This window comes from Gordionus sp. m RMFG-2023, chromosome 3, assembly GCF_954871325.1.
Source record: "Gordionus sp. m RMFG-2023 chromosome 3, tfGorSpeb1-WG-v2, whole genome shotgun sequence".
Classification (NCBI taxonomy): domain Eukaryota; kingdom Metazoa; phylum Nematomorpha; class Gordioida; order Chordodea; family Parachordodidae; genus Gordionus; species Gordionus sp. m RMFG-2023.
Window position 1 is genome coordinate 30,322,646 of NC_088777.1, and position 20,736 is coordinate 30,343,381.

The 20,736-nt window shown below is 29.3% G+C and overlaps 1 protein-coding gene across 3 annotated transcripts in view; it reads right to left on the reverse strand.

Annotated features, from left to right (window-relative positions):
• The window catches only part of LOC135926095 (uncharacterized), a 60,912-nt gene that overhangs the window by 33,644 nt on the left and 6,532 nt on the right, over positions 1-20,736 (reverse strand). For all 3 annotated transcript variants that reach the window (XM_065461780.1, XM_065461779.1, XM_065461778.1), the window contains exons 5-8: positions 12,054-12,854; positions 11,538-11,891; positions 8,886-9,034; positions 8,498-8,646 (exon numbers count right to left, since the gene is read on the reverse strand). In XM_065461780.1, the coding sequence (XP_065317852.1) occupies positions 8,498-8,646; positions 8,886-9,034; positions 11,538-11,891; positions 12,054-12,854 (1,453 nt within the window). The remainder of the gene's footprint in view (positions 1-8,497; positions 8,647-8,885; positions 9,035-11,537; positions 11,892-12,053; positions 12,855-20,736) is intronic.

Genomic DNA, 20,736 nt, shown 5'->3' on the forward strand with positions numbered 1-20,736 from the left:
ATAAGAAATTTCGTCTCGAATATAGTAATTTAGACTAATATGACTTTTCACGCATCATATATTTTTTTTTCTCTTTAGCTTTCACCTTTTCTGGTGGTAAGCTCCTTTAACATCTCCCTCCATTTTATGTTATTCATACAATCTCTTTTATCTAATTTATACTTATTTATATTGGCTCTAACTTTATGGCCCTATTGAAGTTTTGGCCTTCCTCTTTTACGTTTGCCCATCAATTCCAAACTCTCAACTCTATTTCCTATGTAGTTCATAGGCTTTCTCGTTGTGTGCCCATACCACCTAAGTCTGTTTACCATTAACTTAGTCTTAATGGGCATGCACTACCTTTTAAACTACTTATTATTCTTGTACTGCGCACTTTATCCTTTCTTGTTACCCCAGCAATCATCCTCAGCATTCTCATCTCCATAGTTTGTAGACTTCTCTCGTCTGATTCTTTGGTTGGCCATGTTTCCGAACTATATAGAATAGTTGGTTGTACTATGGAACTGTAAATTTTTCCCTTTAATTTGTGTGGGATTCTTTTGTCAAATAGCACTCCAGATAAAGATCTCCAATTTAACCAGCCTTGATTAATCTTACTCTTTATCTCTTTTTCTATTGTGCCGTTTGTTTGAATAGTGGAGCCCAAATGTTTGCAGCTTTCAATTGCCGATATCTGCCATTCATTTATATCAATACTCTCTGTTTCATCTCCTCCTATCACCATATACTCCGTCTTTTCTCTATTTACTTTTAATCCGTGCGTTTCTAGGATATTTATCCAACTCACTAATCTTTCTTTCATTTCATCCTTAGATTCGGCAAGTATCACAATATCATCTGCAAATATCATATTCCACAGGACTGTTTGAGGTGTAGACTGTGCTAATACATCTATTACTGTAACGAAGAGAAGTGGGTTGAGAGCCGACCCTTGATAAACTCCTTCGTTTATTGTAAAGACAGCTGAAGTACCTGTTGTGCTACGGACCATTGTTATATGGCCCATATACATATCCTGTATTTATATATTTTTCGGGAACCATTTTGTGGCTTAGGCCCACCAGATATGTTTTCTTGATATTTTATTGAAGGCCTTTTCTAGACCGAGAAAGACCATGTGTAGCTTTTTATTCTTTTCCCTGTATTTTTCACTCATTTGCCTAATTGCGTGGATAGCATCGGTTGTTGATCTTCCAGGCATAAAGCCAAACTGAGTCTCTCCTATTTCGATTATATCTCTTAATCTTTTTTCTATTATTTTTTCATATAGTTTTAGACAGTGTGACATTAGTTTTATGCCCCTGTAATTTTGACAATTGTGTGAATCCCCTTTGATAGGAACTAGATAACTCTGCCTCCATTTTTGGGGAACCTCTTCATTTCCAAGTATTTTATTGTACAGATTTGTGAGATGTATTCCATCATCTCCTAGTGCTTTAAGGCTTTCTATTGGAATATCGTCTGGACCCCTAGCGTTGTTTTTCATATGCTTGAGGCATGTGATTATTTCTTGTTCTGTTATAGGTAGTACAAGGTTTTGACATGGGGAGTGTTCGTCTAGATGTAGTATGTGGGGATTAAAGTTAAGAAGCTCCTGAAAATATTCTTTCCATCTATTCATTATTTCTTTTTCCTTTATTATCAATTTCCCATCTTTATTTTTGATTACTTTCGGAGCTCCTTTATATCCCTAGAGTTCTTTTCTCGCTGTTTGGCTAATCTGTATATTTTATTTTGCCCTTCTTTGGTATGTAGATCTTCGTACATGTCCGTATGCCATAGATTTGGCCCTAGCCACCGCCTTTGTAGCTATTCTCTTGGATTTTTTGTAATTAGTCTTGTCATCTGGGTTTTTGGATTTGTACCATATTTTATAAAGGGCTTTTTTCTCCTGTATAGTGGTTTGTACCTCTTCATTCCACCACCATAGTTCTTTGTATAATTTGTTACCTCCCCTTGTCAAGCCTAGTATCGATTTGGCAGTGTCTATTAATCTGGATGAAAGGTCTGTCCACATTTTTTCACTGACTTGTGAGGAATCTATTGTTTCAATGTTTGCATTGATTGGAAAAGCATCTGTCATTGTTTTTAATTTGCCCCATTTGATGCATGGCTCCAGTTTTATCTTGTTTTGAGTGGATTTATTTGAGATGTGTAAATCCATGACTAGTAGCTTGTGTTGTGCGGCGATATCTTCTCCTGGGATGACTTTGCAGTCTATTACATCTTTTAATCTTCTGCGAGAGATTAGCATGTAATCTATCTGTGTTTTCCTTGTACCACTCTCATATGTTATTAGATGACTATCTTTTTTCCTATAGTAGGTGTTGGTTATGGCAAGGTCGAAGGCTTGCACAAATTTCAGTACATGCTCTCCTTCATCATTTCTTTCTCCATATCCAAAACCACCCTGATGCCTTTTGTAGCTATCTCTTGCTATATATATCATATCAATAATGTCAATCATCATAATAATGTATTGTATATATTTATAACATTAATAATATATATTATAATGCATTTATAACAATTACTAGCAGATGTCTCAAAAGAATGATAAGGAATTAGTATTCTCCTTAATTTGATGATGGATAAATCAGAAATAAGCCTATAAGGTGTGAATTGATGAGAGTTAATACCAAAATTTTCATTATTCTTATAAAATGTTAATGAAGTATATATACATATTGCATTCAATATGAACAAATAACATGTTTGAATATACTTTATTTAATTATATTAATTCCCTTAATTAATTTAATTATATATAAAAAATTTAATAGATAAGGGTTTTGTATATTATAACCATGAAAACTGAGCCTTTTAAAATTGGCTTCAAAAAATTGAAAACCAATTTTTTTTGGAAGAGTATCACAGATTGTTCCATCATTAAGATGCCAAATATTTATATCCAAATCAAATTTAGATTTGTATGAGATATGAATACCAAGGTAAAATAAACGAGGACGTGTGCTCCCTGCTGGATCCTTTCGTAAGAATCTATGATAAGTGAGCTGAATAAAGGAGTTTTATTTAATGTTACAGTATGTCTCTAGGAATTTTGAATAAACAGGAAATTTGGGATAAAAACAATTTATTAAATGTTCACGAAATTTGCTATTGGAAACATTTTTAAGGTCTACTTTAGGAGGAGGATTTTGAATATAATACAAATAGCATGTGAAGTTATTTTGCCTTCTCCCTTAACACCGTTAAGACACTGGGTTCATGGCAATTATTTTTGTAATAATCTTCTAAATAGCCCATTGCAATGGGGTAGATACGACAACAATGTTTGTGAGATAATCAGGTGTGCCCCCATAATTGATTAGAATCAATGATGGCAGGTCTTTTTTAAAAGAATATTTAGGAAGGTTTTAAAAGTATTTAAATGATTCTTTGAGATGAATGTAGATTTTATATGGGGAGAGGGTAACAACCATTGCGTCTGGATGTGGAAAATTTGTTAAAAGAATTGATAAATATCATAACTCACAAATCATATTTCTTTTATTCCATATTTTCCATAATATATTTGGCCTTTTCTCTAAAAAATTATAGAAATCTAGGAAGAATCAATACGGATAATCTATTCTTCTCATTTGACTATTCTGATTAATCCATGGTCAAAAAGGGTAAAATTTATTATTTATTCATAAGGAGAAAATTCTGATTGCCCGTCATTCTTGAAGAGATATCAGTTAGTCAGCCAATAAAGCTCGATCCATTTTTGGTTTTCAATTATATTCAGTATATAAAAATTAGTTCAATTCAAAATAATTATTCCGGGTCCGAGGATACAAATAAAGGAAATAATAAAGGTAAAAAATTAGTCATGTAAATATGACATAATCGATTAATAGTAGTGTTGTTAAAGTAACTTGTTACCGGTAACTAGTTTTATATGTTACATTGGAAAAAATAATGCTAAACTAACTTTCAAAAATATGAATAAATTTTTATAATATAACGACAAAAGTAACTATCTATGGGTCATTCCATGTCAAATCAATCACTTTTCGGCCGACCCCTTTCGATTTCGATAAAAATTCGTAGGCTGGTTATATATGTTCCCATTAGATTATAAACAAAATTTTAGCGCATTAGAAACTATATTAGCGGAGATATTCGGGGTTAAAGGTCCAAAAAACGTCTTTTTTTGCTTTTTACTGATATTAAATAATTAGTTTTTAATTTAAAACTAAATATGATCAAATATTGAATCTAATATCAATAGCTAAGTTAATAATTTATAATTATGGCTAAAACATCAAAATTGATTTTTGATAAAATATGGGTCATCTTATGGTCAGTTGAAAACTTGAAATTAATATTTCGAAATGTATATGATCTCCGATTTTTAATTTTTTTAAGAAATATTATCCGTTTACTATTTTTTTAATAATTTCTTCAACAATTAGCATGGCTGGATATTTATTTAAAAAAATATTGCGATTTTTATACTTTTAAAAAATAGATGGCGCTATATATAATAGTTTTAATATGTTAAAATTCATTTTTTTTATTGATTAAAAATATTTTAATGTATATATATCATACTAAATCGATTACAATGTGCATTATATATATTTATTTGTAATTCAGATCATAAATTTTTAAAATCTTCACAAATTTTACCTAATTAAGATAGTTTATAAATTAATTAAATCTTACTTTATCTAAAGGAATACAAAGCCTGGCTAGCTTGTGAGATTCTTCAGGAGATAATATATATGTTCGACTGGTGGGAGTAGAAGGATTGACCAGCGAGAGAATATGAGATTTAGGCAACACTAAAATATTATCTTTCAAAGGAAATTTAAATGAGGCTGAAGGTCCACAAGGGTGTAAAAATCGGATTTTTACTTCTTCATTTGTATAAATTTTATCGATTATATATCCTAACCACCATTTATCATCATATACACATGTTATATATCCATTAATATTTTAAAATATAATTTTCTCATTTAAAAACGGAACTTGTTTTATATTATATTTTTTGGAATTAGAATATATTTTGGTTTTTAGTTTATTTTGATCAATGGGAATAATCCCGTGAATTTTTTGGGTCCCATGTATGGGCAGTGCAGAATTAAATCTTTTACGAAGGGCTAATTCCTCTTCGATATATTCTTGATTGGATACATATTCAAATTGAATATTAATATTTTCTTTAGCATAATTATATAATTCTAATGGGGTTAGGATTTGATTTTTATTTGGCCTTTGAAGACTAGCTCTGGCAACTAATCTTTTGACAGTTCCTCCGATACCGTCACATGCATTTTTGCCGTGAGCAGTGACAAAGAAATGCCATTCGGCAGGAATATTAAAATCGTATTTATGAAGGCATATGTTCAGAAAATTTTTGCGATTCTTGTATTGAGACGCGGCTTCATCCGAAAAATATATTATTTTTTCTGGTTTAGAATTAAATTTGGCTGTTAAGAATTTAATGAATTTTTTTTGATAAAGGTGGACTGCACTAGTATTATGGCTTAATGATTCGGACAAAATAACAAAATTTATATTTTTTAATTCTTCTCCAGATTTATAATATGCTACAAATGGATGTATAGTGGCCTGCACATTGTTCCAATGAAATCCCTGAACTTCATCTTGTAAAATAAGGGAATAATTTTCAGAATAATCTAGAATTGTTAAAAATTCCTCATCTTTTAAATTTTCTTTGGAATTCTTCAAAAATAAACTTTGTGTTTAGCTATAAACGAGTGAATTCGATGAAACCATCAATGGACTTTATAATAGTTTCAAGATTTGCTCTATCCACCGTGATCCATTGTTTAAACGTGACATATTCTAAACGATTTCTCTGAAACAATTCGTATAATTGGCCCATAAGAGATTCTATACAAGGGCATTGATCACAATTTGTTAAATAACATTTTGGCTGAGATGGATTACAAATAATTTGCGCCAAAAGATTGTTATAAGAATTTATACAGTAATCTTCTCCTGCTGTAATTTCAGCTATTACATTTGTCATTAATTTCACATTCTGATGAATGGCGCAGACACAAACAGTGTGTGTGCCATCCAACTAAAATTCAGTTTTTTGGTCTAAGTTCGGCAAATTTAGGGAATCCAATTGATATACTTGGGTATTCTTCCTTAAACATCTTGAATATTTCTTTAAGATTATTTAATATAAATCTTTGCTGATTCTTTCTCGCCTTTAACAGATACACAATCTTTTATTCCAGGCATGAGTCGGCTTATTTCATCAGAACTATAATTTTGTTATTTTTATTGCTTAAAAAAATTTTCAAAATCTTTGAAATTATCTTTATCTCTGGTTATTTTAATAATGTAAGATAATGACAATTTCATAACATTATTGGTCTTGATGAGTATGATTTAGTCTGGGGGGGGGGGAGGGTTGGGGGTAGGCCTAATAATTAATGTGATTTTCGATTTTTCCCTTAATAATTTTCCTGCACCCCTTTAATCCTGCTTTTTTGTTCGTGTGCTAGTCCGATTTTTTAATTATTTTAATTTACATTGAAATATTAAAAAAATTATTAAAATTTTTTATCCTGCGAATATCTCAGGGGAATAAGGTTTACAAAGTTATATGATCGAATTTTAGGATATATTATACATTAAAATATTTATAATCAATAAAAAAAATGAATTTTAACATATTAAAACTATTATATATAGCGCCATCTATTTTTTTTAAAGTATAAAAATCGCAATATTTTTTTAAATAAATATCCAGCCATGCTAATTGTTAAAGAAATTATTAAAAAAATAGTAAACGGATAATATTTCTTAAAAAAATTAAAAATCGGAGATCATATACATTTCGAAATATTAATTTCAAATTTTCAACTGACCATAAGATGACCCATATTTAAAAAAAAATTATTTTTGATGTTTTCGCCATAATTATCAATTATTAACTTAGCTATTGATATTAGATTCAATATTTGATCATAATTAGTTTTAAATTAAAAATTAATTATTTAACATCAGTAAAAAGGAAAAAAAGGCGTTTTTTGGACCTTTAACCCCGATTATCTCCGCTAATATAGTTGCTAATGCGCTAAAATTTTGTTTATAATCTAATGAAAACATATATAACCAGTCTACAACTTTTTATCAAAATTGAAAGGGGTCGGCCGAAAATCTTGATTTTTTTGCTCATTTGACATGGAATGACCCCTATGTGTTCATATATAACTCATTCATTATCTTTATAGGATGATTTCCCCTTAAAATAACTGTTATCAAATATAATATCTCACTTGTTTGATTATTCTAGGGAAACTTATTTTAGAAGAATACTTTTACAATTTGAAAATATTTTAGTATTTAAGTCAAATTAATATATAGCGCCAAATTTTGGCTTTTTATAAATTTTTTCGTTAGAAGTAAATATTATATTGAGATATTTTTCCCAAATAAATATTACACTTTTTCAAGTGCTACTATTTTTTATTTATAATTTTCATTTATATCAGCTTCATTAAAATTTCCAAATCCGGAAATTATTTTGTTTAATAACAAAAATTATATAGAATGATGAGTTATATAAATAATTTATAAAGTAACTTGGAATGTAGTAGTTACTTTTGAAATATAATAACTAAAAATATAACTAGTGACTGTAAATAGTTATTTTTTTAGGAATGCAACTTACAACTTCAATTAGTTACTATTAAAAAGTAACTTTTAACAATACTAATTATAAATTCTTTAACCATATATAAAAACAAAAATTATATTAAAAATGAGGAGTTAAATAAATAATTTTTAAGGTAACTTGGAATATAGATAGTTATTTTTGAAATATTATTGTAACTAAAAATTTAACTAGTTGCTGTTAATAGTTACCTAAAGAATTATTAATTCTTTTAACGGCATTGTACACTTAATAAAAAACACTAATATTCATTCCATTAACTTCAATTAGTTACTATTGAAAAGTAACTTTTAACAATACTAATTATAAATTCTTTAACCATATATAAAAACAAAAATTATATTAAAAATGAGGAGTTAAATAAATAATTTTTAAGGTAACTTGGAATGTAGATAGTTATTTTTGATATTATTGTAACTAAAAATTTAACTAGTTGCTGTTAATAGTTACCTAATAAGTAGAATTATTAATTCTTTTAACGGCATTGTACACTTAATAAAAAACACTAATATTCACTCCATTATTGGAAAAGAAAAAAATTAGAACCTTACACAATAGCTGCTTATAGAAGGTCTGCCCCAACTATATAGATTTTGTTAGAAAAACGATTTTGAAGATTAAAATGTATTTTATCATCACAGAGAGCAAATTATCTATAGAGCTATATGGATACCTTGTTTTTTTTGAATAAATTATTGAACCATGAACCTTCATTAAAGTTTTTGAACCAGTAACCAAACTATATAAAATTTTAATCCTAACCGATAAAATTCAACACTCAAGTGAAAGCACATCATATTATAAAAAAAATTTCAAATAAACCCCAGCAAGAAATTATCGGGTTTGATATCAGTATGGAGTATATGACATTCGTGATGAAGATAGTTTAGCATGCACAAAATTTCGCAAGCAAAATATAGGATGAGTGTGTCTGGCATAGTCTTTCCTTTGGATTTGTAGGAATTTATAAGCTTTTGTTTTGCAAAATAATAATTTATAAGTTTTACATTTATTTATTGATTTATCGAACAATCAATCTAATCAATATTTCAAATATGGGAACAATTTTTGCAGCTAAAAATAAAAATCAACCTAATCATAAAAAATAATGTACAACTTGTCTAAGCATAGCGATTTGAATAAAGGTTCAATTTAACACAATGTTAATATATGAGTATTTAGGGCTCCTATAAGAAATTTCATTTCAAACTTTCAAAAGCGTCCCGTTTGGGAACAATTCCATCTGCAAAACGCTGATGTCGGAGTAGATAAATGCCGCGAATACTTTAGGAAAGAATCGTAGGCTATCTTTTAGGCAATCGATATCACTTCCGTCGTGTATATTTAATCCATTATCATCTTACCAAAATGTTTTTTTTAAATAAATATATTATATGAAATCTGGTTGGCATGTCGGTCAAATACGATCAATTGACTGGCGGTCAAATATGGTCAAATACTCTAAAATATTATAGGCGAATAAATATTTTGATAAATTAACTAGTATGCATTAAAAGCATGTTTATCAATTTTATTAAGTTACAATTTATTTAAAAATATATTTGTATCATAAAGGAATCGAAAACGAAAGAATTTTTTTTATTACTAAAATAAATATAATAATTTAGCTAAGTCATGGTTTATTTTTTAATAAGTCAAACAAGCATCAAGTTTGGAAACATTTTCAGGAAGTACGCGATGATAAATCAGTTAGAGCGGTATGTGGGTTTTGCAAGATGTCCACGTTGATAGAATAATCAAGCATTTATTAAGCAGCTGTACTATGTGCCCTGCGATTAATGAAAAATTTTATTCAAATTCCAAAATATCAACCTCTACAAAAAATCACATAAATGTAATTTGTATTACTTCTGGCTCTAACAAAGAATTGGGTGAAATTTGTGAGAATGATTATCAAATTGGCAATATTTTGTCGTGACTCAAGAAAATTTGATTCTATTTTCTCTGATCAATCTACAAGCAAGGTTATTAAATGCAAATCTCGATCTTGTATAACCGGTTTCATAGATAGAATGAATTCCAAAGATAAAAAATGAGCTCGATCATTTGTTTGCAAAGACTGTATATGCGAGCAAATTACCTTTCCACATCACAGAAAATCCCTACATACAAGAATTCTTTAAAAAAATACGTCATATTTACACTTTACCCAGACGAAGGCAGCTGGCTGGATATCTTCTAGACAAAGCGTCAGGAGATATGGAGGCGAGAGTTGCAGATATAATAGATAAAGCTCCTCACTTATCAATTGTATCAGATGGCTGAGCAACATAAACGAGAGTATTATTAATTTTATGGTGATGACACTATTCCAGTATTCTACAAATTTTTAAATACTGAGAAAAATCGTCATACGAGGAATTTATGTAATTCATGAATTGAATCCGATAAATGTATATTCTTTAGTTATTGATAATGCCGCTAACTTGAAAGCAGCCTGGAGAATTCTAAAATCTGAATCTATTTATAATCATATACAATGTTATGGTCGTGCAGCGCATACATTGCATTCTTTCACGATTTTGAACGACTTCAGTTACAATATTTCAATAATTATAAAAAATTGTTAAATTTTACAAGAATAAACACATAGCTGCAGTATTTTCCCGTAATAAGAATCAACATGGTATACCATCTACATTAAGTACAATTAGCCAAACAAGATGGGCATCGTCAATAAATTGTATGGAGCGAATACAAATATGTAAGAAAGCTCTGAAAGCATCAGTTGTTGAAGAAGCTGTATGTGATATTTGTCCTATAGAAATTGCAAATAATATATAAAATGAAGAAATATTTTGGAAGAAAAATTTAAAATTTTTAGATATACTCCAACCTTTAGCTACCTCATTGTTGAAAGTGCAAGGGGATAAGTGTACTTTAGCTCACGTAAAAAGCGAGATGCTTAATTTGGAAAAACACATAATACAATCATGCCATGATTCTATATTTTATCCATCTGAAGAAAAAATATTTAAAGTTATGTTTGAAAAGAGAAAAATGATTCAAATACATGTGCTCACAATGCTGCTTATTTAATGGGCCCCAATATCAAGGGGAGCATCTTACTAGTACTGAATTTGACGAAGCATGTGATATAATACAAGAAATAGGTATTTTACAAGGTGGTGATAATCAAATATTTTAAGTGATATAATAAATTTCAAAAGTAAAAGCGGCATATTTAATAGCCAAAATATTTGGAAAGTGGTACTTCCATAAAAAACAATCAGATTTCGGCCTCAAGTTAGTGGAATGCACTTTGTCCACCTTGCCCATTAATAGAAGTAGCTAATATTTTACTAAAATTTCCTAGTTTAACTTTTTCTCCAGAAAGAAATTGGTCGGTTTAAAGAAATATTCATACGAAAAACAGAAATCGATTGAAGACTTCCACAACAGTAAAATTAGTAAGAGTATACATTAATTTAAGATTGTTTAAAAATAATAAAGAAAATAATAATATTGAATATGAATCGGAACATGACTCTGCTACGGAGGGCGAAACAACTAGGAATAAATTAAAAAAAATATTATGAAACTAGGAATAAAAAAATATTATGAAATTTAATATTATAATATTATATAATACAAAATAAAGTTAATAATGGCGTATAAAAAACATTTATTTGAATTTGACCATATTTGACCGGTCAAATGCACAACGAAATCTATTTGGCTAATCATGTAGGTGTGAAAAAAGTAATAAAAAATCATTTTCTAAAAAAAATGGAGAAAAATGGAAGAAAGGAAAAAAAGGGAATGGAAATGAAGGTAAAAGAAAAGGAGTAAGAAAGTATAGTTTGAAGAAGAAAAAAAAATTAAATTATTTTAAAAAAACATTTAAGTAATCTGTTCCTGATCTCTCTGTAAATATAAAATTCCCAATCGGTGTCAGCCGGGCATTGAATTTTAACGGCAAAATTTCCTAAAAGTTCGGATTGCATGCTCCCATTAAATTTGCTCGTTTGGTCAAATATACTAAACTTGTGATTACTAAGTAGCAAAGGGAATTGGTACAGGGAATTCATATCGATATTATGAGGGATTGATACCTTTTTTTCGTTATTTTTATTGTTTTTAGGATGTGAATGGTCAGACGAATCGATGAAAGATTTAAAGGGATCATGACTAGATAAATGGATGAGGTAAAAGTGGCATGGAGCTTCGAACACTTTGGCAAAAGCACCTTCTCCTAATTTATAGAATTTGATTATAAAATAGAACTTCACATTTGGTAAGAAAACAATGTAGCTTTTTTTTTCATTATTTTTGTTACTTCATTCTTTCTTTCCTTCTTACACTTATATAAAAAAAAATTTATGATGGAATTTAATAATATTAGGCACAATTCTACCTAATAGCTTTCGCAAACTGAATTCCATGCCGAATCCTTCTTTCTTGACATTCTCAGGAGAACATTCTTCGATAAAGGAAAATGGAAGTTTTACGTTTAACAGTAAACCCGACTTAATATTCTGCAATTGAAACCCTAGGCATGCTTCTCTGAAGTCATAATAGCCTTTCGTTAGCTTTAGTGGTTCATTAATATAAGTCTTTTCACTCAAACCAAGACTCATTTTCTTATTTTGGGAGATATTTGCGGAAGATTTATTATTATGGAAATAAAAACCATTAGGTGGCGAATTAATGTAAGTTTGGGCATTGGATGGATTACTCAAATCGCGTAATAATGCCATTTTGTGGGTCTTTTCAAATGGGTCCATGTCTATCAATGTGAAATTAGTGACGTTTGACACGTGATTGGGTTTGGAACGATTGTTGATTTTAAGGACATTTTTGATTGGAAATTTTTGGTTTTCCTTTAAATCACTATTTCGGGGGGAATTCAACCTTTTATCATCAAAATCAGGTGAAAAATTTGGATGGATTTCATGGAAAGATGACAATTTGACTCTCTTGTAGTGGGGGTGACCTTTACCCCTATCTTTAATATAAGAATTTAACGAATTTTGGGGAAAATTTCTGATGAATAAATCATAGGTTTGCAGGTCAAAACTGACATTGATAGTTAAGTTGTCGGATAATTTCTGATCTTTAAGAGGATTATATGGAAGTGGTGATCGAAGTTTAGATGACTGATAATGCTTTGGATAGACAATATCCATTGAGTTTTTACTGTAATCATTTGGTGAGGCTTGAATATTAAATTTTTTTTTATTATTATAACTTATAAAAAATTCTATTTCTGTAACTAAAACCCTTGTTTATGTTATAAATTCCTCAATGTGTAACTACAGAATAAACTTTGTTCAAGGATTTTCACATATTTATGAGAGTTATTTAGGCTAACTCACTTGGGCTATATGGAAAAGGTTAAAATAAAATTGCAATGCAACAATTTCCCAGGGTAAATAGCCCAGAAAATATTTTAGGTGGGCTATGCCTGTGGAATCTACCCACTAGCCCTGATATTTCCGATAATTATATTTGTGATAATTGCTCTAAAGATTACACCATTTCGGATGACGGTATTCCTAGTGATACCAAAAAGCTGATGTAAGTCTCGGAACTGTTGACGAGTCTAGAGCCAACTCACTAACTAACCATGATAGCATGCATTTCTATCACCGATGGCGGAGCAGTCATTAAAATATAGTAGGAATAGAAGGAAGGTAAGATGAAATGAGAGTGGAACGAGCGTAGGAGGTATGGTTTTAATATTTTGATTATTTTTTATTTTGCTAAAAAAAATTTAAGAGGTTGGGTAGAAAAAAATTCAGAGTATTTATGTCATTCAGTAAAAAGAGCGAATATTAGATACACACTAATCATCCTGAATGAGCATATTTCATTTAGGAAGAAATTTTTTTATAATGTTTTATTGTTAACCTTAAGACCTATTTTTTTGAAAAACATAATTTATATTAATTTATAACAATATAAAAAAATTAGGATTTGTGAGTTAAATTTGACATTTACTATCTAACCCCAATGGACTTGCCACCTTACCCAGGGTTGGTAAAAAACACAACTTTTACTTAATTCTATATAACCCCCATAGTATAAAAGGAAGAGTATCGGCATTTCTAATTTTATAGAAAAGCTTCCAAAAAAAATCTAAATTTTTGGAAACACACTGTGCACTATATTTTTAGTCACGCTTTTTTTTAAATTGTATCCCCTCAATATACAGCCCTGGTTATGAATATATTTTTACCAATTTTTAAAAGTTCAAAAGTCAATTTTATTAAATAGGTTTATGTATATTTTTACCCATTAGCTTCAAAAAAGTTTAAAAATAATGATTATGACAATTGTCACACTACTTTAGTCCATCTTCACTGAAATCTTATTAATATGTTTACAATATATATTGTCACCCATTTGCGTCAAATTCAAAAAAGTTAAAATTATAATAATTGTCACTTTCTATAATGCACCTTCTGACTATAAATATTTTTACCCATTACTTTAAAAAATATCAAAAAGTTAAAATTATAGTAATTGTCACTTATAATTAGGGCTGTGCCGATCCACATATTTTTTACCGATCCGATTCGATCCGATATTTTCCGATATTGGTTCAAAACCGATCCGATACCGATCCGATATTTATATTAATTTTTTACCACCCCTCTTTGAACCAAATGTAATTAATAAATCAATATTTTTTATGCATAAAAGAATTATGCATAATTTAATTTTTTTATTTCAACAATAATTTTAAAAAAAATATATAATAATATATCCATTTTATGTTGGTTTATAAAATTGTAATATTTAATATATAAAATTATAATATATTAGATTTTTTTTAATAAATATAAGAGCCTCTAGATTTTCAGGCAATAGGCTTCTACGATGAGGACTATCAATATCCCCTGCCGTACTGAAGGCAGACTCAGATGGGACACTTGTTGCTGGAGGAGCCAAAAATTTACGTGCAAGTGTTGATAAAGTTGGAAATTTTACAGCATTAACTCTCCAATATTCAAGTGGATTCACTGGGGATATAATATTAATATCATCAATGTTATTCGAGTTTTCTAAATAAATAACACAAATATAAAATTAGCATTTATAAAATAGTGGGTTTCATACAAACCCAATCTTTTGTTGATTTTGAAAAATCACCCAAACAAATGGGTCAATCATAGCCCAACCAAGCAATATTTAAATTAATATGAAAAATATATTGTCATACTTTCTATATATGGTGTTATTTTTTTAAAAAATTAAAAATAAATAAAACTTTGGGTGTTCCTTTCTATTTTTATAAAAAAACTTGTAAAATCTATTTAAAAAAATAAATAACATTTGCATTGTTTAAAAAAAAATTATTTATAAAATATTATTAATGTAAAATAGAAACTCGAAAAAATTTATTTTTTTTTAAAATATTTTAAAAAAATTTTTTTTATTAAAAAATAATAATTCAAAGTTTCATTACTCAAAAGTTTTATAAGAATTGCATTTTTAGTAAAAGAATCGGATCGGGTTTTTTACAGGTATCGGGCCGATCCGATATTTTTGAAAAACGCCAAATATCGGGACCGATCCGATCCGATATTTAATATCGGCACAGCCCTACTTATAATGCACCTTCTGACTATAACTATTTTTACCCATTAATTTTAAAAAAATAAAAAAGTTAAAAATAACGATTACGATAATTGTCTTACTTTTATGATTCATATCATGGAAATTATAAGTTAACAACATACGTTTACAATATCTGTTAGGCTATTCACACCATCATAGACAACATCAACAACAAATGCAATGTCATTTTAAACATATGGTATTTAGATGATGGTACAGTTGCAGGACCCATACGATGAATTAATTAAAATTCCATCTATCATTTCTGATCTCACTCCCACTACTGGGCTTTCCCACAATCATAAAAAATGCGAATTTTATATGACCAACAATTTTTATCCCATTCCTGTTAACTTTTCTATAATTGAGAAATCAAATTTTACTCATTTAGGCTCACCTATTGGAGGCCAGAGCAGCTCCAAATTTACCGAAGACTTCCTAATTAAATTTGACCGACTTCACAAAATCTTATGATTTTTACCATCTCATCATTCATTCTTTTTCCTGAAGAATTTCCTTCCAAAAATATTGCATGCCTTTCGTCTGCTCCTCTTTTCCAATTCCCATACATGCTACTAGAAAGTTAAAATCTCCCTTGAATCAATACTCAACCTCAAATTCTCGCCCATTTGCTGGATGCAAGCCACTCTTCCATGTAAACTTGGGGATATAGGCTTTCAATCCTCGGCCTCACTGAATTGCAGCTTTTCTCTCATCATTTACCAAAAGTCAAATAATTACTAAAATGTTTACCACCTCTACAGACCCCCATCTGGGGTTGGCACAAGACCTATGGAAGTCGAACGCTCCTAATGCTTCCTTTCCTTTATCCTCCAGACAACAAGATTGGGACTTACCTTTAATCCAGCATTCCGTTGAATACCTTTACTCGAACGCTGTTCTGAAGGACATTTCCTTGATCTATAACCCAGATATCCCCTCCCCAATAAATCAAAGTATTGATCCCCCCCCCCCTCCATTAAATAAAAGTAGTAATTCTCCATCATCATTTTAACATTTCAACACGGGATATGAATGGCTTGAGGCTATCCCTAGTTCCAACCTTGGTTTGCTTCTTTCCAACGAAGAACTTGGGAATAGGTCCTCGTTTGCTGTATCGTCACACCCTCATCTTGCAAACAGTGTCAGCTCCTTATCACAGTTTAGGCCATCACACTCTTCACTGCCGTTTCTCTAGGCCGCTATCCACTCCACAAGGAATAAATTCAATTATTGCTAGAACTCTCCGTTCAGCTAATATTCCATCAACTTTGGAACCTTTAGATCTTAATCTCGGGGACAATATCATATCTGACGGAATGACTCTTATCCCATGGAGCAGAGGAATCCCACTAGCCTGTGATTATACATGCGTTGATCGCTTTACACCATCCTTTTTCTCTAATTCCTTAGTTAGAGCGGAAATTAGAAAGATCAATAAATACATTACCATTCCCAATATTACTCTAACCCCGATTGTTTCCTGACACAATCGGTGCTTTTGGACCTATAGCATTGGAATTTTTCAAGGCACTCACCAAAGATGCTCTTAATTTCGGGTGACCCTCAGGAAGGTTTTTACCTACGCCAACGAATCTCAATAGATATTTGTAGGTCGCATAGTATATCAATCCATGGTGCCATAAACTAGATGCACCTCCTCCTCATGTTCTTTCTCTTTTTTAAATTACATTACAGTATTTTATTACCTTTTTTTTATAAATAATATAGATTTTTATATTTCTATAAAGCTTATCCTTTTATTGTAAATTGTATAGTTTTTAAATCGGAATTTTATTCAATTATAAATATGTATATTTCATAAAAAAAAATATGTATATACCCATTTGTATCAAAAAATTCAAAAAAGTTTATGAATAACTATTATGATAATTGCCACTTTTCTATGATATATCTTTATTGAAATCTCAATTTACTAAATATATATTTATACGCATTTTGCGTCAAAAAAATTAAATATAAGTTTAAAAATAACGATTGTGATAATTGTCATACTTTTCTTATTCATGTTCACTGAAATTTTAATTTAACAATGTTTACATATATATATATATATATATATATATATTGTTAGCCATCGTTCACGAATGCGTTCATCTTGAAGGCGTTCTTGAACGAAGTTCTTTTTTTGAAAAAAATGATGAACGGTGTTCCTTTTATTTTTGACGAACTTTGAACGTGATCGCGTTCCTTTTTTTTGACGAACGCGTTCGAATTTAAAGTTCGTTCACTTTAAAAACATTTTTTATTTTTATTTATTTGAAATTTTTTAATCAGATATTTTTCTTTTTTCATATTTCAATTTTTTTTAACTTATAAAGAGCTAAATTCTTTTAAATTAAATTTTCCTTTACTATAACTTTTTCATATCTTTAATCAAAACAAAATAAAATTCTTTTAAATGTCACCTGGATCTTTATAAAATCTTCTTGAATTCAAGTTAGTAAATGGAGAACAATTTCACAGGAGTTACAAATTGCATTCCTTAATATAAATGGAATGAAAATCAAACAAGTGGTTCTTTTAAGGTTAGAAGTGGTGAAAGTAGACATTATAGGTAATCAAGAAACCCGTTGTCCAAGGAACACTGCAAACTTTAATGATAATTAAATATTTTGCTTAGGTAGAATTTCCAAAATCTGGTCTGAGATAGCATTCCTAATAAATACACGAATTAAATTCATCATCAAATTCGTACCCATATCTGAAAGATGTGGTCTTCTCTATTTAAACACAAATTTTAGGCCGACAATAATAGCAAATTTCTATGCTCCACCAATTAGAAATGAAAAATTAGGCTTCATCGACATAATGATAAATACAATCCACTCCCTGCTATGTAAATATAATATAATAGTTCTAGGCGATCTAAAGCTGAAAATTGGTAAAGAAGCAGAATATGTTAGCAGTAATGTCACCGGGTATGCTACCATACAACAACCGAACAGCGAGGATAACAAGAAACTTCTTGACTTCTGCAGAAACAAGAACTTTATAATCGAAAATAACTTTTTTTGCCACCGAGAAATAAACACATAAACTTTCGTGAGGGCTCGGCAGAAATAAATTGATTTCTTCATCTCTAATATTCACCAGTGGTTTGACGGCGTTAAAGCATCAACTAATATAAGCCTGTCAGATCATAGAATCTTATAGCAAATATTACCGTAAAAAATATATGGCGCTATTTTAACAGAATTAGACAAAACTCGACTGGATCTAGTACAATTCATTTGAAAACAACTTTACACGTAAACTCAGTAAATTACAAACGCCGGGAGATGTAATAATTTTTGATAAAGCATTAAATAGGAAAAGAGCTAACTTCTTAAACATAACTATGCACGGAAACGTAGAAGAATGCTGGAAACTATTTTAAAATGATCTTGCAGAACATATGATGGTTTGTCAAATGTTTTCAAGGAAAGAATGGATGTCTAGTGAGACATTAAAAAAAATTAATCAACTAAGAATGAAGAATGACTCGAATAACGACTTATGGAAAAATACAGAGATTATTGCGGAGTGATAGACGGTCTATAAAGATATGAAAGAAAATTTATGACGCCTATAAAAAATTAAAATATTTCTGTAAACCTTGCAGTTTTAGAAAACCCCCATATATAGTTTTAGATAACGGAAAAGCAATCATTGACCAAGATGAACAAATTATGGCTTGATTATTATATTATGGTCTTCGAATAGAAAGCAACTCTGCCAACAAACATAAATACAAACCTTGTCCCATTCCCGTCTGGTTTCTCCATAAATAAAATATCAAACGTAAGGAAAAATTACGAAAAAATAAAGCACCAGGGCTGGATAAACTGAATACCTAAAATCGCACCTAAACAATATCTTCCTTCCTACTAGCCCTCTTCAATAAAATATGGGAGAATGGAAATACTCCAGTGGAATGTTACATCCTTCCTATGTAATTTCCCTAAAATCAAAGGCCCATAAAAATTTACTTATTACCGAGTCGTAGCCCTGACATCCTGTCTCAAAGATTTTTATAGTCCTCTTAAAAAATAAAATCATATCATCCATACTTCATCTTTTCCTCGGATATATGCGCGTACAGACCAAATAAAAACATACTAGAACTAATATTAACCCTGAAAATAAGGTTGCAAATACAAAATACCCTCCTACTTCACATTCGTAGATTTTAGTAGAGCTTTTAATGTTAATCATGAAGCTCTATGCGAAACGCTGTCAGAGTGTGGTGGTAGAGCGCATTTTTAGTATAGCTAATGCCGTATTAACTGTCAAGCGTTCCTGTCAATCAGATAAAAATTTTGAAAAACAATTGTTAATAAAAATTAATAAGAATTTTTTATAAATAAAATTATATTTTTATTCGCTATATTATATTGCATTTATAATTATATTATCAAAATAAAACTATATTATTTTTTTAACATGGCTAATATATTGTATTAAAAAATATAAGACATTTATTTTTATTATATTAAATTTTAAAAAAAATTTATCATAAAATTTTGAACGAACGTGAACGTGTTCGATTATTGTCAATGAACGTTGAACGCGTTCGATTTTTTAAAAAATGTTTACAGCACTAATATTATTATTTAATATATTATAATTATCTTTAAAAATGGTGCCCTCTATATTTGATTAATATATTCCTAAAATTATAAAAAACTAAATAAAATTTGAATTCTTATTTTCTCCAGTAATATTTTTACTTAAACATTTAAATATATTGGTAATAAACATATTTAGTTAGTTTCATCGTTTCTAGGCTCTTCTCAAAATATTTTTTTGTTTTACCAGAAATACAACGACATTGAAGATATTTTTTAAAATAACTTTTGCATTTTCAGGAGAATTTTGAGGACTACAAAATGTTATAAAATTTGATACTTTAAAACCAAAAATATTTTGAGTAATTTGATATTGGTTAAAAGAGGAAAAGGCTTTCATCATACTTTGAGGATCCATAACTCGAGATATATTTGAGCTAAAGCATTAAAATTTTAATTTGTATAAAATATCTATTTAACCTTCATGCCACGTTTAATGTATTTAAATGGTATTCCAAAAATCACGTTATTTTGGTCGATTTGTCATGGAATTTTACCAAATATCATGATTATAATTTAATAGTATTATTACAACATATGTGCTATCTTATTTTATATGATTATTTTAGAACCATATCTTAAATAAGAAATAACAAATTTCAAAACAGGTATCAATAATATCTAATTGTAATTTAGAAGATTATTATCAAAGGCTTTTTAAAAAAGCTTTATACTGAATAATTGATATAAATTCTATCTATAATATATATAAAAGCCGTGTCACAATTTATAATAAATATTTAAATCGACTCATTATGATTTTTAAATATTTTATTTCAGTTCTCAACTATCAATATTATTATAATCTTTCATTGGGGTTGGAAGATTTTTTTTAAATTATGG